Genomic DNA, 23,767 nt, shown 5'->3' with positions numbered 1-23,767 from the left:
GTGCAAAGAAACGCGATGTTACTTGATTCTGGGAAATAGGTCGTGTACATATGTTTTGTCCACTGGGTGTCGCCATTGTATTTTTTATTGTGGTTCAGAAGCCATGCTTTGATTTGCATTAGCATGAACGCAGAGATCACTCTAGAGTTCACGCTTCTTAGAAATGCACAAAATACATTGTTTTGCTCTAATATTTAGCTTTAGGCGTGTGATTGCTTGGTTATTATACAATTCTTACAAATATTATTTAGAGAGAGAAAAAAGGAGACATTTCCCTATTTTGTCTGTTTCTATCTGCAATCTGTATAGCCCGCCCTCTAGCGGCCAATGGGAGAACTGACGCTACGCACACACAGCAGAAATGGCGTTTTCCCTTATATGGCGATAGCAGTCTCGCCGCTCGATGCGCGTGCATGAGCACCGCCGTTTGCTTCCTTATTTGGATGTGAGTTAAGCGAACCTTAAAAGGGGCAGAGACAGAGGGGCAAACACAGCCAACCACAGGCATCAGTGACGTGAAACTCCACGCTATAACAATTAGCTCTTTTTATAGCGGGCTGGCATAATTCGTCCATTGTCACAAAAACAATATAACGGAATAATAATCGTTTTGGGGAAAATGTTTATGTCCAAGCAATAAGATTTAATCTAACCAATAGGAACCTAGTAATTACATACAGAATGAAGGTAAACTTAATAATAAGTAGTGTATAAAGCAGCGTCATTCGGATAAGCGCTTGTATCACACGTGATAATTATTGCTGACAGCTGTAACCTAATACGCACGTGGGGTTACACGTGTATCCCTGCGTGTCATCACTTGATTGGTTAAACATGTCTAATCATTCTATAACGATTAATACAGGAAATATAGGCTAACCTAACACTTTACTCGCTGTTGTAGGAAACGGAACTCCACATCCCGGCGTGCAGACAGATAGCACGTGACCGTCCACGACACGCTCGTCCTCGTGTAAGTGGCGGGAGCGCGCCTTGAAGGGCGCGTCCGTGTGAGTCAAGTGTGCGAGAGCGAGAGACCGCATCACTGCTCATTCAATTCCTCCTTACACGCCGACTAGCACAGAGACGCCGCGATGGTATGTCTGCTTTTGTCCATATTTACTCCTTTGGTTGATACCGACTTATTGCGAACGTTTCTATAATGTGTTTGCTTTAAAATAACGTGAACTCGGAGTTTTCTCGGAGATTTTCTCCTCAGTCTGAGTTGACGCCATTCTTAGCCGCGTCCGCTAGCAGCTTAGCTTGTTCTCTTCACCGTCAAACCTGACTGTGGGTTTTAAAACGTACTAATTTAAGACTTCATCTGGTGTAAAAATAAATCAATTTCTAGTGAGACACTTAATTAAAAGCGTCTGTCTCGACTGTCAAATGTTTACTGTCCGTGTAAAAAAAAACAAAAAAATGGATGCAATGAAAAATGACAACCGACCTAAAAACAACTGGCGCCATTTTCTCAGCCGTCCGTATTTATTTCCGTTCATTTTAGACCTTGACAAAGATAAAACCGAGAACGTAGCTCACGGGCGTTTTTACTCTTATGTCAAATTTGACACTAAAACGCGGTCTTTATGCTCCCGACGACCCAATCACCGTGTTTCAGTGGTCCAGAGGCGAAGAAGGCCGTCTTGTCCCGTGCTAATGCTAACGTTAATGCTAGCACGGTCCTTTGTTTGAACGTGAGCATCCGGCGCATTCAAAAACGAGAAGTAAAATCTCTCTGCGCGTTTCGGTCCCTTTGTGTAAATAATCAGGAGCATCGTTTGATTTCAGGGATGATTTTATTATCGCTTTTCCCCCAGCGGGTTTTGTGTGTTTAGGTGGTCAGCACATGCATCGACCCGCAGTCACTGTGGCCCCACCCTAATTACTGATGCACACATCAACTGACCTGCTGTGTCCTAATCCGTACAGATCAACTGGAAACGGGGCAGATTGGCTGATTCTGCGTGTTCGTCATGCGTCCAAGTATATTTTTAATAAAAAAAAAATAATCGAGTAATGCTTTTTTTTAATAGTCATACGTTCGCTAGTTTGACACGCAGAAGGAAGCGGCGCTACTGCGTGTCGTCACGCACTACGACGTGTCTTCCTGCTTGTGCCGCGATTCATTAACACACACGTTTAAGACACTATTTCGCCAGATATTTTTATTAGAATTGACGTGTTTTAAACACAGATTGGGGTCCGTTCTTATTAAAAATTGCCCTACACTCTGAAAAGGCCGGAACTATTTCACCGGTTGGCGCAGTCTGTTATCTGCCGTTTTAAACCTATTCACGTGTCCGTGCAGGTCCTGTGTGTGGGAGACGTGTTAAAACTCCCCGTCGTTTTGTGATTTTCAATGTAATGGGGATGGACACATTTTGCTTCCTTGCATTTAGGGATCTGTCGGGTTACTGTACAGGTTTTGTCAAGCTTGGGATGTGTAGAATATGTTGTGAACTTCAAAACCCTTCACGTCCTTTTGGGTGTTATGTAACAGGAAGATGTATCTGAGGAGGGATAAACGAATATCAGCTTTTGGACATACTTCAGAGGTGCTAAAAAAAAAAATCCCCAAATGTAAGCCTGAGGTGTCTGCTATTAAACTGAAGCGCATACATCAAAGTTAACAATGGAATGAATACCTGAAAAATCAGTGTTTGTGTCCCCTAGGCAGAACCTAAAACAAAAACTGAGGCTTTAGAAACCCTTTACTATTTAATGGATCTAGGCTTAAGTTGGAAATGTTGCCAATTCAAGAAGGTCAAAAGGGGTCATCGATGTATTTTAGGGGTCTGCTCAGTTTTGCAACTAGGCTATTTTAAGATATCTGCTTTTTATATTGTTTGTTTGTCTTGTATGTTGTGGTGTAAAGTCTTTGCTTCCCGACCCTGAGAAACTATCCACACCCTGTTATACACTTCCGTGTGGTGGCTCACTAATGCAGCACAGTCATTCAGTAGCAACGACTCATAAATCTGCAAATGCTTTTTCAGCCTCTCTTATGCCCCAAGTTAAAATTTACTGGTTATTGATCGTCTGATCAAATGTCAGTTTGCAGAGTCAGATTTAGAATTTGGTTCTCAGTGGCTTACTCCTTTAGAGTCTTGGGGATTATGTTGCGGCAGGAACAGACAAGTTGAGACAGAATTCAAGAAGTTGAAATTCCAATCCAATTTGCCTCTGAATGTTGTAATGGAAGTCAGAAGACCTACATAGGTTTTTATGGCGTCTCGGGCAGTTTTTGATTTTTACAGTAGTGCCATTGTTCATCGATCGTCTTCATATTCCATGGGAACTGACATGTTCTATGTGATTCTTTTACAGTTTGCCATTTTTTGTATTTTGTCATGTGCTGTAAAGTTGCTGAGTAATCCATATGTATTCCTGCAACTTTCAGTTTCTGTGTCACTTAAGCAAGCCCCACATCCTGCCATTTTCTTTTAAAAACGAGTTGTGCCACACCTGATCTTTATAGCTTAAGTTCTTGACGTGTGCATTCCTTTTACAACTTCCTGGTCTCAGTAGGCTGCCTGGTGTTTCTCCTGTGTTGGGTATTTCCACATCTGTACTGTGCAGAGTGAGTCAGGCAGGTAGTTGCAATTGCCTTGGTTTCAGTTGACATTGCTGGTTGCCATGTCATGTTCACTGAAAGCATTCATAAATCGTGCTTATACTTTTCCTTGGCTCTGCATTCAGAAAAACTTTGGGTTGCTAATAGTAATACAATTTTGCTGCTTTGTTTTTGTGTGTAGGCCTCCGGAGTTCAAGTCCACGAGACTGTGCTGACCATCTTTAATGAAATGAAAGTGCGCAAGGCTCAGCCCAGTGAAGAGGAGAGGAAGAACAGGAAGAAGGCTGTGATGTTCTGCCTGAGTGAGAACAAAAAGGAAATCGTCATGGAAGAGGGTCGTGAGGTCCTGCAGGGAGATGAGGGCGACCCTTTCCTGGCGTTTGTCAGTATGCTGCCCCCTAATGACTGCCGTTATGCTCTGTATGATGCCACATATGAGACCAAGGAGACCAAGAAGGAGGACCTGGTATTCATCTTTTGGTAAGGAAAGCTTGGTGAAATCCTTTTGAATGAGTGAATAAAATGTTTTAAATAACTTTTATACTGAGTGATGTTGCAGCTAAACTAGTGTTTTTACCTCCAGGGCCCCAGAGAGTGCTCCACTGAAGAGCAAGATGATCTATGCCAGCTCTAAGGATGCAATCAAGAAGAAGTTCACAGGTGAGTTGTTTTTGCTAATTGTCATTTAGGGGTATATATTTAACATTTGTGGTACAATACCAACTTGATGCTTGGCTCTGCTTTGCAAATGAATATTGTTCTATATCATGAAGCTGATGTAGTGCATGACTAGTATCATTAGAATTATTTTCAAACAAATGGCCCAGGTTGATGGTAGTGAGTAGAACATTCATGTTAAAACTAAATTTTAACATGAATGTGCATCCTGGTTCAGCCTTTTCTGGTTTAGCCTTTTCTAAGTTTAACTCCTTGTGTTGTGCAGGTATCAAGCACGAGTGGCAAGTGAATGGGATTGAGGACATCAAGGACCGAAAGACTCTTGCTGAAAAGATTGGGGGTGCTTCGGTGATCACCCTGGAAGGGAAACCTCTGGATGAATGTTGCCAACATGGGAAATAGCTGTATAGCTGTTCATTTCAACATGGGTAGGGCAAAGGCACATGGCAGTGATGCTGGTGGGTGGGTTGAGTTGTTAAAGGTGACAGTTTCCAAACTCCACAAAAAAATTGGCTGTCATTCCATTTCACAAACCAAGAACAAAATAAAAAAAATCATCAAATGAAGACTTAACTGTACATGTTTGCAGGCAGGTTTTGTTCTTTTCTGGTTCCTTTAGATCGTTTAAGGAAAATGAGGCAGAACGGCAACCATTACAGTTTAACTATTGAATCTGCAGAATACTGTTCACACTTTTATTTTTTTTTTTTTTTTTTTTTTTTTTTTTTGCCAAACTTCTAGTTAATTTTTCTAAGTATGTGTGTAGTTGAGATTAGGTGTAGTACAAATTGACTTACTCCATAAGTGACTGCACAAGATGCATCAAGACCATTTTGGGAACATGAATATTTTCCTTGCTCATTCACCCTTCCTTTCTTATTTTATTCTAAATGATTTAATGATTCCAGCTCTTATTTGCAGAAAATTTACAATCTGATTGAAGCTATAGCACTGGTGTCATTGTTCACATTCCTTAAGCAAACATTCTGGCTCTATGGGAAGGCTTGAGTTGATGAAAAAGTGAGGAGCGATGCATTAGGACAACCTGTGTACAGAGTTCGAAAGATATTGCATAGTGGATGTTTTGTATCGTCTCCTTATCTCTAATAAAAACAACAAAAAAATGCAATAAACGACTCTGTGACTGGAAGTAGTGTTTTTCACTGTCTTAGTGGTTTGGCCTATTTATGGTTTTTCATGGATTTTTAGCTTGTATATTGTATAAAATATATTCGCATTCACCATGTTGGCATTACTTAACAATTAATATCTGTTTGTGCCACTAGAGGGCAGTAAGCCACCAACGCACAGTATCTTGAGGCGCATCCTTCTGGTATAGTTTCATGCCAAGGTATTCTAGCAGCTACATACAATGTTGTCCCATTTTGGAGTTTTAGTATAATTATTCCAAAACCCCGGAAAATTTATCCTGATGTCTGACCAGATCTGGTTGAACATGAACAACGTTGTTTCAGTCATTCACATGACCAGGTTCCCATGTGGTGAGCAAATTGCCAGCGACCACACACATGGATGTTTGCTGGGCTTATGTAGACAAAAGCTGATAAAGCTATTTAATAATGAATGGGATTTTGTGATCTTGGTCACAGGCTTAATGATTGCCAAAAAAAACAAATATATGTTTAAAGGCAGATTTAACTTCTTTTTTTAATGAAGCTTAAATCTTATTAAACACATCTTGTGGTGATGTGAATTATAAATTAAGAACGACACTGTTATGATTGGGCTCTTGACACAAAACACTGCTGTTCAACAGAAATCCGAGAAGTGGCCACTATGATTCAAATTCAAACACATTTAGGCTTCCCTGGAACAAAATCAGGAAATATGAACTGGACAGTAGGACATAGCAAGTATGAAGCATCCTCCTAATCCTACAAGTGGCCAACATTTGGGGTTAAACAAAGTTGCTACTTACGCTTCAAGATTTATTTAAATTGAGGTGAATTTTTTTTAATCATATGATGGATTTTATCATGCTGTGTATATGCATATACCAAAAAATATTTTGCAAGTAAGCAGTGGATCTCATGTTGCCCTGGACACTGTTTCCCAAAAATCGTCACAAATATACTATAATTAACAAAGCGCATTTAAGAATGCTGTGATCTTTTTAGGCATCTCAGGCCTGGACTATTAGCCATCTGAATACAGTTGATTGTGCATTGTGTATGCTACAGTAGTTTATTGATCAAAGTCTTTGGCAATGGCTCTTAAAGATTTTTTTATTGTAAATAAAATCAATAAAAACTCATCAGCAACTGTTTTTCTGAAGAAACTCAATCTGACATCAAATTTGTTTCAGTTTAACAGCTACACCATTGAGAATATTATAAACACTTTAATAACTCTGTGGTTCAATTCAGTCTCCTCCTGTTTAAAATCTGCACTGAATTTTGTGCACGCCAGGCAGGAAGACTGGTCAGCAGCAGCTTAAACAGAATAATATCAGGACCTAGAAATGAGCTGAAAACTGTTAAGGTAAACACCATTATATCTTCAGAACCAATATTGTATCATTAGTGGCAAGTTGCATGTGGGCTGTTCATTTGTATTGTATTGACAGACAGACAGACAGACATGGATAGATAGATAGATAGATAGATAGATAGATAGATAGATAGATAGATAGATAGATAGAAAGTATTATCATTATTATTCATGTATAGAGTTGATACTTGATAATTGTAGAGATCAAAATGCTTTTCTCCATTTGGTTTTGCAGAGAAAAGCCAGATGCTCCGAGGATTTTTAACATTGCTGCTTTCGACCACAAGAGGGAGTAAGTTCTCTGTGAACGCCATACAGAAGGCTTTCATAGTAGAAAATGGCCCAATAGAGAGAAACAATTACGGTCGACATCTTTTTGTTTATTAAAATATAAGCATTTTGATAAAAAAAAAAATGGTACAAAAAAGATTATCCAATGGATCCACATGTACTGTACTTGCTATTCAAGCTAGCAAGTCATGTCTGTGTTGCATACATTTTCTTGCTAAAGTCTGAATTCTAATCATATTTACCCAGGAAAATAACACAGATGGGTTAATGTTTAGATGTTCTATCTAACATTCATTAGCTGTTCCTACACCCAGAAATTAAATTAGCTATATTATTATATATCTTTAACTATAAAATCTATAATATTCTATAAAACACAAATTTATTTCACTCACTAAACCAGTTTACTCTATCATAATCATGAATAGCAGTATTAAAGTGCCCCAGTTACCTCAATATTTGAAACAGGTTAATATCAGACAAAGACTGCACAATGTTATAATTGTAAGCGTCACCGTCTAAATTCAATTATACATCAGAAGTCACGTGACTCGCCCCAACCACTCTGTGAGGCTTTGGTTCTGAGATCACTTGCACTCAGTTAGTAAGTGCAATGTACTGTACTTGACCTTGTACTGACCTTGATATTGCGAACATGCATCACCTCTGTACCTATACTACAAGATAGTAAGATATTTTTTTATTAATATTATCTTTTGAATTCCTATACACAGTGTTGAAAGAGCATGCTTAAGTAGTATGTACACCATATTGGATCAAACACCAGACCTTGACTATTTTACCTGCAGGGGTTCTGTGTGTAGGCATATCTGACTCATAATTATCATAAACTCAAGTGAAGCGTAGACGCTATGTTGACACAATACGTCAAATAGTTTTGAGATACAGAGATTATGCAAGCATGCAATCAAAAGAAACAAAATCTAGTTATCTCCTTTTTTTCATTCCATAGAACCTACAGCAATATGGCGATAGTTCACTGCAGTACTACCGATTAAAATAATATTATAGGCCTAGAATGCACATTATGCCATAAATGGTATTTTGTAGTACTTTCTTTTAAATCTAGAATGCCTGTGCTTACATGCAAGTAGATTCATATTTTAAATAATTTTTAAATTTGTTTTAGCAAAATGTCATCTATATGTCATTGCTAAAGAGACTATAAGAAGATTTTGTGGCCCCAATAAATGTGCTTGGCATTTGGTATTTGCCTCAAATTTTAAGGACAAGGATGGTTGTTTACAAAAAGTAAATGCAAACATTTATCATTGGTTACAAGCAGGTACACTACATGGACAACCCCAAACTGTTTATGGCACATAACTGTATAGAATGCTTTTGAATGCTGTAGCCTTTAATATTCACTTCATAGGCCCAAACTTGTTCCTGCACAACAATGCTTCTGTACACAAAGCAAGTTCTATGAAGATAGAATTTGCCAGGTTTGTAGTGGAAGAACTCAAATTACCCAAACAGCACTCTGACCTCAAACCCACTGAAAAACTTTGGGATGAACTGAAATGCTGACTCCACCCCAGGCCTTCTCACACAACATCAGGGCCTGCCTGCACTCAGGGTGAATAAGCCTTAGTTGCCCACAGCCATGCACCAATATCTAGTGGAAAGAACGGAGGTTGTTTAAACAGCAAAGGAGGGTTAAATCTGGCATGGGATGTTCAAAAATCATACATGGGTATGCTGGCTAGATGTCTACAAACATTTGGCCATATACTTTACATATATTGCCTGTACCCATCTTCTAACATTACCATTATTAATAGCTAATGTCTTGGCTGGGAATATTGCTGAGCCTCCAACTTTATTTGCTTCAGTATCAGCCTCAAAATGTAAGTTTGAGGCCATTCCCACTTTACAATTATTTGCACTCTGAACCAAACACATGTTTTAAAAACCAATGAAATGAGTCACAAAGCTTTACATGACTATTATTATTCAATTATCAGATTATGACCTAGTTTGATCAAAAGTTCATTCTGCCTAGCTTCAATAGATTTATTCTATTCTTACTGTTCATACATAAACATATTTATATGATTAATCAATCCAGCAGTTTATTAAAGGAATAAGAGGCTGCATGTACATGTAGCTATTGATTAACATGGGTGCATGCTAGAACATTCGCCATTTGGTTGTACACCGTGTCTGGTTTAGACACCTACTTGCGAGGTGTACTGAATGTTGTGAATATTTAAGAAAGTCACAACAACATAACTGTAATGTCTGTTTTATATCTGTACTGACTAACAAATGTACAATTCCACACCCTCGTGTGTCATTTCTCAGAATTCCTAACCAAATAATCCTAGTTGAATATTTAAAATGGAAAGGCAACAGTGTTTACTCATTTAAATGTACAGTAAATGTCCAATTATATGCAAACATGATATCTGATCCAATTTGGATGAACTTTGATGATCAAATCTAAAATCATTTGATGATTCCAAGGACCCTTTATTGAATTGCCTATAAATGCTTTGTCTATACAAGGGCTGCCTTTAAAAGCACATGTTTTTCGTTCCTCTCCTTCTTTCTTCTCATGCTTATCTTAATCAGTACTGACTGCAGTCTGCTTTGTTTCCATGCACCCAGTAACAGATTTGAGCAAATTTCAGGGGAGTGAAACGGACGGCTACATTGTAGTCACGGCTTTCACCATTGATCTCCAACCATTGGTGTCCTGAGAAGATTCCAATCACCTTGCGCTCCCAACGCTCCAGAACATCATCCCATACACGACCATACACCCCAGAGCCACTAGCCCCAGGTCTTGCATCACAATGCTGGTATATTAGATCATTACTCTCATCTTCTACAGGGCAGAAACGATACACAAGCTCTCCTGGCCTATCACTGTCAAACCCAGAGAAATGGATGCGTTTTCCAGCCAAATCATTAGAAGAAGGAGCTACAGCAAGGCGCATAAATGGGCGGCGATGTGGCCAACGCAGTTCCAAAAGGGCATAGTCATAATCCATGCTGACATCCTGGGGTCCTTGTATCCATCCTTTAGGCACACGTGTCCGCCGAACTCTCACCCAGCGCACCAAGGCCTTTTTCATGTCTTCTGTGGTATTAGTAGCTGAAGGTGGTATGAGGAAACCAACTCTGAGCTTACGTGCACCTTTGACATAATCTTTTCCATCATGTACACAGTGGGCAGCGGTCAGCACATGTTGTTGGGATACCAGAACACCAGTGCAGCCTGTCGAGATGCGTACAGCTGTGGAGAAGGGGTAATCCAACAGGAAGTGGTCACCACGAATGTTGAAGCGTCCATCTGCACCATAGATTTGCCTTCTTGTTCTTTTGTGGGGGAATGTGAGTTTAGGCTTCCTCTTGATGGACAGTGCAGAAGAAATGTTGCTGTCAGCATCATCATCTTCTAGATTGACAGTGGTTAGTGTACGTGAGCCATCCGCATACAGTGTTTCGAAGGCCAGCTGCTCAGTTAGATGTTCTTTGTCAATGTCTTCTACCTTGTGGTAGCAGCTGGCATTGCAGTGGGTGGTAAAGTCCAGCTTGGCCTTTGCACTGAAACGGGAACGAGAGAGAGCCAAAGGGGTGTGAGGCACCAGAGATGGGACATGTGGATTCAGGGACAAGTCAGCTGATGCGCTCATTGACAGAGAAGACTTGGATAGGAGAAGTAAGAGGAGCTGACCAACAATGTAGAAACGTGCCAAGCTCAATCTCCAGTAATGCGCCATGGCTGAGAATAGAAGAACCTGAAATTAGAGCAAGACATACTATTTACAACACAACTGCAGCAGTTTAACAATGCATTTTATTTGGAATATTACACACTTAGAATAAAAAAATGACATCTAGAACCCTTAAATGTAATTTGATTGTCCTTCCAGTGGAACCCTTACATGTTCTAGGAGCCTACATCACAGTTTCACTTTTAGAAAGTACAGTAGTTCCAAGTATAAAACCTATACATCCTCATAGAACCACTGTCTAGTGTATGGTTAAAGTATGCTTTTAATCTCAGAAAAGGGACTAAAGTGAATAAATGTTTAAAAGATCAATCACATCAAATCTGTTCTCTAAATACATCCATGACTTACTGAAACACAAGAAACGTCATTTATCTTTTCATTACCATTTATTTCATACTCCTTTTATAACTCCATATTTTGTGAGAAATACAAGAAGGCTCCTTGTCATGTCTTATACACATTATATTAAGCAAATGGAAAATAAATCATGTTCAGACAAGACTACAGACATCTACACACTACACAGTATAAGAATTCCAAAGATTTTACACTGTTTTTTCAGGGACAATTTATTAACCATTTAAAATTTTAGTGCTAAATTTGGTTTAACAAATTACAATAAATTAATTCAACCAAATCAATTAAATCAATCAAAATATTTTAGATTTAGATCTGATCATAGAATAGTTTTTTTGTCAGTCTTCTCTCAACTGATCACCACAATTTTAAAGCCGAACTACTGAAATATAACTATTATTATAATTTGCCACCACTGACTGACAACAGCTCAGACTGGTGATGCTTTGGTGATTTGGTATCCAAATATTAAGCAATAAGATAAGATATTAAGATAAAACACTTCAGTGACATATTAATACAAAGTTTATTTTTCTAAAACAGAATTATGTAATTGAGTTACAGGTTTCATCCTTCAGAAGCAAAAGTACACTAAACTAAGTTCAGAAAAGTAAGCACTGTCCTATTCCACAACGTGTCTTGGGCCCATATTTGACCCCTGTGTATGCCTCCCTGGAAATCTCGAGAACAACCTGTTTCCCAGCACCCAAAACTCACTTCGTCTTTTATGTTTCACATGGTGAATGGTTGTCCAACGCCTAACTCGTCTTGTTAAATTCAAGGAAAACACAGCATGTTTACATAGCTTCACTTGCATTGAGGCTGTACAAACCATAAAGTGGTACGTGCAAATGCTTAAGCGGATACTTGCAACGAGAAGATCGTCACCTCGGCAATGTAAACAGTCTCCCAGGTTACGAAAATGGAGCCAGTTAAACTCTCAGCATAATCATGGCCATTATATTAATGATGGATAACTATTATTACGCACGCGCTCCAACAATCGCCGTTATTCTTCTTTTGCGCAAGGTCTTGTATCAGTAAGTGATGTTGATAATGCGGCCAACAATAAAGAAATTAACCAGTGATATTGAACAATCGTAATTAAAAGAACTTAACCTTTAAAATGGTGTCTTAAAAAAAAGTTTATGTTCAAATCCAAATCACGTCTTCGTCTTCAAGTGCACCGGCTATTCGTGCTCTGGTGTTTCCTCCCATTTCCACTGTATGCGCGTCTCCACTTAAATGTCACACGTTTCCAGAAAAAAAAAATACTCCACACTAACACGCAGACATACTCCACTTGCAGGCTTTTGGTCTAGTCTGTTACAAATCTGCACTCAAGTCCTTTAAGATGAATCGGTTTCCTGGAGAAAGGCAGGACAGTGTGTGTGTTGCCTACTGAAGTCTCTTCAGTCAAATAGGCAGAGATGAGTTTGGTGCTGCAGTTTAACCTCGTGGTCCTAGCGCCGCTGCGTGAGCGCGATCTGGGTACGATACAATACGATACGAAAAGATGTGTAAATTTAGTGTTAGTCCATTCTATGTGCTGTTAACATGAAGTGCACTCATGTTTAAAACATTGGTACGATTTACTCATCTGGTCTTGAGATCTGCAGTCTTAATGTGATGTGGTGTTTGGCAGGTGAAGTAATGCCATTGTGAGGGTTGGCTAAATTGTCAGAATCTGAGTGGCCTCTGCTACATCACTTGATGGCATAAAATTATGTGAAACTCTCAGGACAGCTACAAATATGGAAGTGGAAAACAAAATACTAGCATAAGCTGACACTGAGGGTATTTCTTGTAATCATGTGATTCTGTTTTCTGCACAGTTTTGGATCTCACTATACAACAAACTAAAATAAAGTATAACAGTTTTTTAAAATGCAAATCTATCATAAGAGGATGGAAAATGTCACCATACAGTCTGTTGCATGGTTTGGTCAAGGTTTCAATTGGAATCATCACATATCGTGGAACAAGAACCTTAAAATATCATTTAAGTATCATATTCTAAAACCAGCTTAAGGGGAAATCGCAGATAAATGGATTTTCCAGATTTTAAAATCAGCCCATGAAATGCCTGAACATCGTCAAGCATAATTGGATCTACATGTCAGATTAGATACAGATTAGTTAGACATGTAATGGCAGCATGAATTTCTAGGTATGTGCCATATATTATATCAATAAAAATGTGTTCCAGTGCTATTGAAACTACCTAATGTAGCAATCAGTAATTGTAAATTTAGTTTTATGTCTGCCAGAGAACCACATCTGGCAACCCCAACTGACCCTAGAAGATGATCCTTAAACTTTTACTGCTCAGATTTGTGTTTGATTGTGCCTCACTTGTAAATCACTTTACATAAAGTGTCAAATGAATAGCTGTAAATGTATTTACAGCCAGACTAAATCAGTTAAAAGGAATATTTCTAGAAATACCTGAATCTAAGAATATCATTACATTTGCTTCTTGAACCACCTATAAAAACAGATTGTGACCTTCTGACCTTGTGCTCAGACACTGCTTGTCCCATCATATGATATATGGCTCAAGCTTTTTGGACGTGACTGTAGCATTCATACATGCTTTTTGAACATCCAATTCAAGATTTAGTTCCCCTTCTGCAAAAAAAAGCCTCCACTCTTCTGGGAAGGTTTTCCACTACATTTTGGGGTCACTGAGCACTGATGTCTGTGAGGAGGCCCGAGGTACACTATATCCTGTACAGTTGTGCACTTCCAACTTTGTGGCAATAGTATTGGGAAGACACATATATGGATGTGATGGCCTGGTGTCCATATAGTTTTGGCCATATAGTATTAGCCCATACAGACTACATTACAGAGAAATGCATATGTACCACTGTCTTTAAAACAGTTTTAATTGTCTTTTAATTGATTGGATTGCTCATAATTCATTGATTGTGTCAACATCTGCATAACACCATGAGCTTTCTACAATAAGGTGTCTATTATGCAGCAGGCAGATTTCAAAGTTATATTGTTTCTAAAAATGTTGTTGTTGCTAAAAAAATCTTGGCTCTGAAAGTTTCAGATAATTAATTCAGGATCTGGGGAACATGGGCTCTGTAACACATTAAATATTTTATTTTTTATTTAAAGAGCTGTGAATTTGCCCAAGTTATTGTATTCTGCTATCTAAACACTGAATTGTAGTGATATTTGGGTAAGTACAAATGTGGGAGCCCACAGCACAGCTTGGTGCAGTGATAGGATCATTCAACAGCCTATGGGTCACTGTGGGTAAGCAACATGTGTTCAGTTTGTTTTGGCACTGACTCCTTCAATATCTTGTGCTCAGATATTCTCAAGCACATTTCCTCTCTAACTTCTACAGATTTTTTTTTATTTGCAGCACAAGTTGTTCTAAAACATTGATATGTACCATGCTATGTCACAGTTTATTATTAAATGTTGGGGTGAGCTCAAGGAACACAACTCTTCCAGCCAGCAGGAATGCACCACCTTGGACTGTCCCCAGCACCATGTACAGTGGAGCTCTTGTTCTTGACCTGTCCTGGGCTGTGGGAGGGGCAAAGGGTGAAGAAAAAGCTTACAATGAGTTGGGAAGTCTGTTAATGTGTGCCCTTTTCCTGCCGAAAGCCACTCTTTTATCACCTCCAGTTTCAGATATGAGCCCTGGGCCACAGTATATCAGACTGGTTCTAAAGGTCCTTTCCCTCACTGTTAACTAAAGCAAACAGAAATTACACTGTAGAGAAAGAATGTGATGAAAAATGTATTATAGATTAGCCATACCTTTATATATCACATCATACTTAATTCAGAAAGATGAAACTACCCTTTGGGTAGTAAAATGGTTGATAACCGATTTAGATTCAATGCATATTAATAAAAAATTGCAAAGAAAAGTACTGGCAAAATCTATGCATTAACTGAGCAAGCATACCTTAAATTGCCATGGAAATGCATCTACCACCAAACACAAGTCAGGACATGTGTGGATGAGTTCTGAAACATTCTTAACTTAATATGCATTACAGGTGAACTCAGTGTCCTGGGACTGTGTCATGCAAAACAAATATCGGTCTATTCAGAACTGTGCTGTGTAACCGAGCAGGTGCGTATACGCACACCTCTATACGCACACTATTTTCTCAGAATGAGAAATTTATAGCCATCAGCCCTCTGTGGAGTTTGTTAACAACACAAGAAGGCTTCCTCTGCACTTTGAAATCTGTTAATTGGCATCAAATTGAAGAGAGAAATAGACTGCCAACAGTAGAAAGAACCTTTTTAGAACAATAAGCACTGAGCTTGACCCTCTCTCGCCCTGTTCACTGTCACTCATGGACTCAGGAATGTGAGGCTTCCAGTTACGGCAGGAGACCTGAGCCATGAACCCAAACAATGTCTCCTTTCTGCACCCTTTTATGCCTCCTTTTTTTTATCATCCTTTTAATTTTATTTATTAGTCTCCATGTGTTTTACACCAAAGGGCCCATTGTCCATGCCTTAAGACCATATCTTCATTTTCTACTATTAGTTTCCTCTTAAAAAGGCTTACTAGGTACCACTATGGAATTATTCTTTTCTAATTACACTTTCCTTCTTTTCTTCACTTTCATCAATTACCCAGCCATCTCCCTACTCTAGATGTACATAAAGAGTTATTCTGTATTTTAACAGTTTGTTTCTTGTATTGAACTGAAACAAACGATTAAATCATCTGTAGCTATCTAAACCAAGTTAAACTGGGAATAATGCAAGTTATTACAACCCAACAAGGATCATTCTTAATTTATTTTGAAAATAGCTAAATAACATTGCTTTAGCCAGATTTCATAGCTTAAGGTGATGAAATTGTGTTGTTCTGTTGTGCAGAATAATGACGAGATGTTATGTAATTGCAATATTGCATCAATGAAGCAAAAATCCCTGAAATTATTTCCAGACATTATGTATAAGATGGAATTATATGATTTGGAAATGACAACTGTTAAATTGTGTACTTCATTTAGTAACCCTTAAAAAAGGTGGTTGTGGCTTGAAACAGTCAAAAATATCAATTGGTTTCAATTGACACCTTAATCTAGGAGACAAAAAGTCTTAACCTTCAGTCCAAAGCTGAATAATGAATGGAATATACACAGCTATGTTAAATGTTTATTTTCCCAGTTCCAGTAGCCATATGATATAAAACATTGCACTACTGCATGACTCACTATGAAAAGATTTTTATTGTCCAACCACCATGCTTACAAGTCTGACATTACATGACATCATTACAGAATATGCAAAATATATCAGTTTTTCCATCAAGCCCTTTTTGGAGAGTCTGCAGAAAAATTCTGTCATGCAAATTAACGTTTATATTTATTCCACTTTCCCTAGTCTGTAATCTTTTACTGCAATGTGATACTATCTCATTTAATACAGTACTGTTGTTATGCTGTTTAAGTTAAATAAAACAATATATGGGATGGACAGTTTCTTCACAAGACAATCACTCATATGCATACAATCTCTCAGATGGTCTCTGTCCTTCATGGTCACATTTTTACATCAATGCACATATTTTATTTGTGCTACAGTATACATAGTAATACATTAAGCTAATAACTTTATTTAATAGTATTTAAACTAAAACAAAATGTACCACTGTTATCATAAAAGATAATAAATATAATTTATAATAAAAGTAATATTTTTTCTTGTTTGTTTTTGTGAGCTACCATTCAGGTCTTTGTCTTAAAATTAATTATCATATGACCTTTATAAATTGTTTAAAACATTTAGTGAAACAAATAGGGAGGATGTTTAATGAGACAATATTCCTGGTATGAAACTTAAATATGGATGAATATCTGTTTTCGTTAATATCTGTGGTTCTTAAAGTGTTCATAGAGAACAAGCATAGTTATAGTCTAGATATATATTTGCACCAAAGTAAACTCAGACCTCAAGTTTATTGGTGAAAAGAAAAGCTCTATAACTACAACAAATTTAAATAATGTTCATTAATTGAATTGAATTAAACTGAATTTACAGGTTTCCTGACTGCAAAAAGGTTTAAGAACCACTGTCATTTTTAGATGCATCTTATCAGTCACACCTTTAAAGGCAGTTTTTTTATATTGACTTGATTGTTGGGGGGGGGGCACGGTGGCTTACAATAGTGGTTAGCACGTTTGCCTCACACCTCCATAGTTGGGGGTTGAATTCCCACCTCCGCCTTGTGTGTGTGGAGTTTGCATGTTCTCCCCATGCCTCAGGGGTTTCCTCCGGGTACTCCGGTTTTCTCGCCCGGTCCAAAGACATGCATGGTAGGTTGATTGGCATCTCTGGAAAATTGTCCGTAGTGTGTGAGTGAATGAGAGAGTGTGTGTGCCCTGCGATGGGTTGGCACACCGTCCAGGGTGTATCCTGCCTCAATGCCCAATGACGCCTAAGCTCCCCGTGACCCGAGTAGTTCGGATAAGCGGTAGAAAATGAATGAATGAATGAATGAATGATTGTTATGGGTCTCTGTAAATGAGCTTACATACCGCCTTTTTTTAGTAAACTTTATTACTTTTTGACCTTGAACAATGATACAATCCCAAACAGCTGAATAAACAGTTCTTACACTATGACGCAGGCAGATTAATGAACATAGAGGGGATCATAATGCCATAGTTAGCAATTCTACATGGGGCCAGTCAATTCAGTCCATAGTAGAGAAAATTAGGAGACAACTGTGTTGCTGTAATTTGATGCAAGTAATTGGCTTGTTATCTGAATCATATTATGGAACAACAAGCAAATCTCCTTCAGCCAAAAAGCCTGAAGCATATTTAGAGAAATTATTGTGTAGCAGTGCAACAGGGTGAGAGCTGGAAAATACCAAGATACTTTCCAACAGAGATCAAGACAAGACTAAAATTAAAGACTATAAGTCTAAGATTGCAATCCAGGAAAACAGCCCTGTTTTGTCTTGGCTCAACTGGAAAATTCTTTATGTTTACAAGTCTAACTTGTATTCTAAACAAAAATGCTGACATTGCTCCAGTGAGCAGTTAGCAGTAAAGAAGCACTAAACGGGCAGAGTTAGCTAAGAAAAAAAGCTGATTTCATTTTGAAAATTCTAATTAAAATGTCATATTTTTTTCATTTAAAATATCTTTATCTACAAAAGGTGCTGACCATATTTAACCTACATCCCTGCAGATGTCTATGAAACTCGGCTTCTGTATTTGAGTAAATGCCACTTTTTTAGCAAAAGTCTACTATTCAGCTCAAATATTTCAAGCATTCGGAAACAATAAATAATAACGCTTTCAGCTTAAACAGAAGGGAATGAGATGCTGAAAACTCATCAGCTGAGATTATTGCTTAAACACATGACTAATGGTATAACCACGCTGAGGAAAAGGGATGACAGTTGCTGCTATGTAGTGCAGGCCTTAAAATGCTACGATAGGAACATTGAATATTAAAACAGCATATAAGAAAAGGAGCAGAGAAGACTCTGTATATAATATGAAAATACTGTAAACATCTTCTTGGACCACAGAAGCAAAGCTCTCTGAAAGTGTGCAGGTGACATTTTTACAGGCAACACTTCAAACAGGTTTGATTATTTAATCTCATGCAATGTTAATCTCAGGCTCATAGCCCGTGTGTTGGCTTTTTTTCCAACAAAGACTGCAGCAGTTTCAACAATTTGAGAGATTTTTTTAATCAAAAGATTACACTGAAGTATTTTCAAATTCTGAGAGACGATACAGCTGGATGTGCTTATTTAGTTATGGGATTTATCTTTTCACAGAATTTGAATCAGATTGCTTGCTCAGTGAAATGATTCAACTGCATTGATGATCCAGATGAGTGGATGTTGTAGTACACATTTGCTAAATAAATGTACGTGTGAGGGAAAGTTTCTATAGAGTGTAAATAAAAAAGATTGTAACTAAAATATTACAGTTAAACTAACCTCATACATATCGTTTGCTGTTTACCAGTCAGTATCAGATCCAAACAGAATATATGGTAGAATATAACAGGACATGGAATAGGCTGTGAAGTGCATCTAGAAGTAATTACCAGTGTTTTGTCATGAGCCAAAAAAATTATGTCTGCTGTCTGTGTCTGATAAAATGATAGTCAGTAATATGACATTTCCCTTCTCGGTAAACAACGGCACACATCTTACATTGCTGTAAGTGCTCAGCTAGTGCAGAACTTATGTTTAGGGAAACATAAAACAATCATAACACATTAATGCTGAATCCAGCTACATACTGATTGGATGTGGCTAAGCTGGATTGTTTAACCAAGTTTGCTGCCAAAAATGAAGTTTGTTTGCCAATGCAATTTTAGAGTCCTGTTCAAAGGCTAGAAATCACTTTGGTGCCAGGGTTAGACAAGTGAAAGAAGGTAAAATGGGCTGAGCAGAGGAGAGAACAAGGAGGTTTTCATGTTTATCAAAAGATAAACAAAGGGAGAAAAGAGAAATGTAGGAGAACGTGGCTTCTTTTCCTACTGCATTCTTTCCTTCATCAAGAATTCACTGAGGTTTGGCAGACTTCCTTTATTACTGGCTCCTGTTCCCTTTGGAAGGACAAGGGAGTGTGTTTGGTCTGTGGAAGAGTAGTGATTGTGTCTCTAAATCGTTCCATAGCCTGAAAAGATCCAAGACCCACTCACAGCTCTTTAATGTCATACATACCAGCAAAGAGACTGAGACTAAGTACACTATCACTTAGCACTTGTTATAAAAAGACCTTCAAGCCATTTAAGTGCATAGTATACAAACACGTGGCCTCTATTAAAACAGTAGAGCACTGCTGACAAATTTTACATACGGCTTGTGCCACTAGAATTGTCCTCATTGGATAATAACTGGTTCAATTAAACTGTTGGACCTGTTTGTACTGTGAATCACTTTAATCTACAACTGTTTTAAAGAAAACAAAAAAGCTCAGTATTCCAGGAAAGGCATTAAGACTTCACTTTGAAGTCAAGCTCATGGAAAGAAGCCATAATTGCTTCTGTTCCTTGTCTCCCCTTTCCACCACCCTCAATGCACCACAAGTTCAGGTTAATAGCATCATAGCAAGACTATTCTCACTGTTACATATAAAGAGATCTTAGAATGGTCTGACACATATAGCCTCTTGCCAAATATAACACAGTGGAGAAACTCTCATCTCTGTTCCTGACAGCAGGAATCTATTTGTGAGAAGCTTAGAAAAACAGGCCACGCTCTATTAAAGAGTGAATTGTGATATTGCGCCTATACTAGCAACCAAACCAGTGCTGCACATCCAAACCAAACGTCCTAATCTGCACAGAGAGGTGCTGTCTAACACAAGTCCACAAACTAGATAGAAAATGCCTACAATTAGGTAGTAGGTTGTACTATAGATATCACTTAAATTCGTTAACTGAGACCCGAGCCATAAATTAAAAATAGTTATATAACTATTCATATTTTTTTCCTCCGTACTAGTAGATGATACTTAGCTGAAGAAATTCCCATTCTCTCAAACTGACTTGTGTCTCTTCCTTGATAAATAGTTAACCACACTCACTTGACAGCTAAAACTGAAAAAGTATCAACGGTCCTGATAGTGAAAAAAACCCCAGCATGATTCAAATATAAGTTTGTCATTTTGCTGTGCTGAATCTAGTGAAAAGAGAAATGAGATGTGGCATTTATTTTATACTTTGATGTGGCACATTCTTTGTATATACAGCTATTCAGACGCAGTCCTCAAGAAAATTGCAGAATCCCAACATCACTGCAAAAATACATCATGACCGGTAATTACAGTAAATTTTGTACACATTATTATGCCTAAAAATAGACAGTAATGTTTGTAGAGTTCATCAGTTAACTTGGATTTGTGCAGAATTTGCGTGGTGTGGTGCTCCCAGATTGATCCTGAGCTCGGGTTACTGTTACAGAGTTTCACATGTTCTCTTCATGTCTGTGTTTCCACCCTCTCCCAAAATTATGCCAGTATGAACTGCCAACCCTAAATTGCCTGTGGATCTGAATGTGTGTGTGTGTGTGTGTGTGTGTGTGTGTGTGTGTGTGTGTGTGTGTGTGTGTGTGTGTTGCTATGTGATAAACTGAATATACTCTAGGATATATTCCTGCCTCATGATCATGGATAGGCTCTCTATTCCCCATGACCCAGACCGGAATAAAAGGCTTGCCAAAGAAAGAATACACAATTTAGAGCCTTTTAGCCTTTTAGAAGCCTTACATGTCACTCAACCAAAGAACCAGTTATAATGTCAAATTATAAAAAAAGATTATATAAAGCACAGATGTGCAACAAATGTCCCGCTCTATCATTTTTCTTATATGGTTTAAAGTTTTAAACTAGCATTTGGTCCAGCTGTGCGTCAGACTCAAAGAATAGTCACCCTTCACTTTAATTACAAAAATGAGGAATACTTTCTTTTGAGTAATTGTAAGTGAATTGGAAAAAGACTGGACTGCAGCTGCTTGTCCTTTCATTCAACTGCCATGCTTCTACTTTGTTTCAGCTGAGCTTAAAAACCTTCCTCTCAAGAGGCATATTCTCCCTAATCCATTGGGAACACTGATATTAAGGGAAGAAATCACTGATATTAATGCAGCCTTTCCACAGCTGACTATCAAACATACATGGAACAGAAGCTCAGTAAAAATGCTGCATAAAAAACTCAATCCTCAAACTCTCAAAAAACATGAGTATATTCTCCTACACCTTTAGGATGAATAATGTGAAGGAATAAATCATGTTCCAAAGCTAGTTTATGGTGGACCACAGCCATGCGGGCGTCAGGAGTTGTGATGAAGCTCTGGAGCCATAGAGTCCATCCAGCTCTGAGGCACGTTATCGTCTGCTGGGGCTCAAATGAAAACCATCTGCTATTATGCAACACTTCCTAAATGACCCACACCAACAGGCTTTAGGTGGATTTAGGGAAACCAGGCTAGACTATAAACTCCTGACCCCACTGGTACCATCTGAGCTATCATGCCTGAAGGGATGGCAAATTTATCAGTGGTTGGGAGGGTGTCCTAGTGTGATTAAGACTGTTAAGCCAAACTCCTTCTGTTGCATGCTTTGGACATGAAGCTAGAGCCATTCTTATTACTTTTAGTAACTTGTATATTGGAGAGATATATCACATTGTATGTTCTAATCTCTTTTTTATTGAATAATTAAATAATAATAAAAAGTTGTTCACAATAAAGCAATATTTTCAATACAATTTAAATAAAGTTTATATTGTTTTAGCATTATATATATATATATATATATATATATATATATATATATATATATATATATATATATATATATATATATATATATAGTGTTGTATAGGTACAATATTTATAGTTTGAACTAGAGCTCATGGGTGTGGAGACAATGACAGATTTATAACTGATAGACTCTTTGTATGAACACAACAGAGTGGCTTCCTTCTTAGTTTTTTTTTTTTTACAGACATTGCCAGCTGTGCAGGAACACCTGTCTAAGGTTGCACACAGCTTCAGGGTTGATTGTGAGAATGGGTGTGTTTTCTATAGAACCAGTAGGGTGGGTGAAGCCTATAGACACGGAGTTTACAAAACATACAAAAGGGTATCGCTGTCCCCAGCAAAAGGAAGTAGGTATAATCAAAAAGAGAGACAGCAAACTTGCCCATAATTTAAAATTGATGTACTCTGTTTCTGTAATATTCTTTAAGGAGGAGAATCAGGAGTTGTGACAGCAAAGGCTTAAGCTAGCTCATACTTCCACAACAGTCAAGCCTGGTCTTGACATGTTTTACACATAGCTCACATATACTGTACAACAGCTGAAGATGTGTGTAGAGATTCATACAGATTACTGTGTAGTGTCAATCTCAGCTGAATGCCTTAGTAAAACTATAGTAGATCAGCCTGATTAATGATATCTATCTATCTATTTATCTATCTATCTATACACACACACACACACACACACACACACACACACACACACACACACACACACACACACACACACACACACACACACACTTAGGTAAAAAATACTTTAAATTAACTAAGCTGCATAAGTGAACACACTCATAAAGTAACAATTAAATTACCTTTTCATTTTATTACTGCACTCAATTTTTTTAAAGTTTAGCATGGTGGCATATGACTTATATGCATATGACTTGACTTATTTTCCCACTCTTTCTTGTAAAACATTCTAGATCCATCAAACTGTAAGGGCAAATCTTGTACACAGCCTTCTTCTGGTCACCCATCACGGATTTTTAGTTAAATTCATGTCTGGGCTCTGGCTATGTCATTCAAGAGCACCTGATGGAATTGCACTAAAATTGACTGGTATTTGTAGCTATTCATGATTCTCTCTGCTTTAATAATAGTTCCAGTACTGGCTAAGGAAAAGAAGCCATAAAGCACAATGCTGCCAACACTATGCTTCTCCTTAGAAATGGTGTTCATTTCTTCTGGAAATTATGTGCTTTTTTTGGAATTGGTATTGGTTTTACCAGGCCAGAACACATACAACATGGTTTGGGGATTGAATTAGCTAAGCTTCTTTAG

At 38.0% G+C, this 23,767-nt stretch overlaps 2 protein-coding genes across 2 annotated transcripts; one reads left to right on the top strand and one right to left on the bottom strand.

Moving 5' to 3' along the window:
• The first annotated feature begins 889 nt into the window (after positions 1-889).
• Positions 890-5,391, top strand: cfl1 (cofilin 1). The gene is made up of 4 exons (XM_027135698.2): positions 890-1,097; positions 3,759-4,057; positions 4,161-4,237; positions 4,521-5,391. The coding sequence occupies exons 1-4, from the start codon at positions 1,095-1,097 to the stop codon at positions 4,655-4,657; spliced, it is 516 nt and encodes a 171-aa protein (XP_026991499.1). The 5' UTR covers positions 890-1,094; the 3' UTR covers positions 4,658-5,391.
• A 1,238-nt stretch (positions 5,392-6,629) lies between these two features.
• LOC113635587 (serine protease 23) lies at positions 6,630-12,841 on the bottom strand. The gene is made up of 2 exons (XM_027135097.2): positions 12,301-12,841; positions 6,630-10,827 (listed from the first exon to the last, which is right to left on the bottom strand). The coding sequence occupies exon 2, from the start codon at positions 10,807-10,809 to the stop codon at positions 9,652-9,654; it is 1,158 nt and encodes a 385-aa protein (XP_026990898.1). The 5' UTR covers positions 10,810-10,827; positions 12,301-12,841; the 3' UTR covers positions 6,630-9,651.
• Between the last annotated feature and the right edge of the window lie 10,926 nt (positions 12,842-23,767).

The sequence above is a fragment of the Tachysurus fulvidraco genome, chromosome 17 (assembly GCF_022655615.1).
Source record: "Tachysurus fulvidraco isolate hzauxx_2018 chromosome 17, HZAU_PFXX_2.0, whole genome shotgun sequence".
NCBI lineage: Eukaryota > Metazoa > Chordata > Actinopteri > Siluriformes > Bagridae > Tachysurus > Tachysurus fulvidraco.
The sequence above is the reverse complement of the archived record's forward strand: the minus strand, read 5'-3'. Positions and strand labels throughout refer to the sequence as shown.

What these genes read in the sequence shown, in the direction of transcription:
- cfl1 (XM_027135698.2), top strand. An exon ending in GACCTGGTATTCATCTTTTG is followed by an intron (nt 4,058 to 4,160) that starts GTAAGGAAAGCT and finishes TTTTACCTCCAG; the next exon opens with GGCCCCAGAGAGTGCTCCAC. An exon ending in AATCAAGAAGAAGTTCACAG is followed by an intron (nt 4,238 to 4,520) that starts GTGAGTTGTTTT and finishes TGTGTTGTGCAG; the next exon opens with GTATCAAGCACGAGTGGCAA.
- LOC113635587 (XM_027135097.2), bottom strand. Translation starts at nt 10,809, where the DNA reads ATGGCGCATTACTGGAGATTGAGCTTGGCACGTTTCTACATTGTTGGT.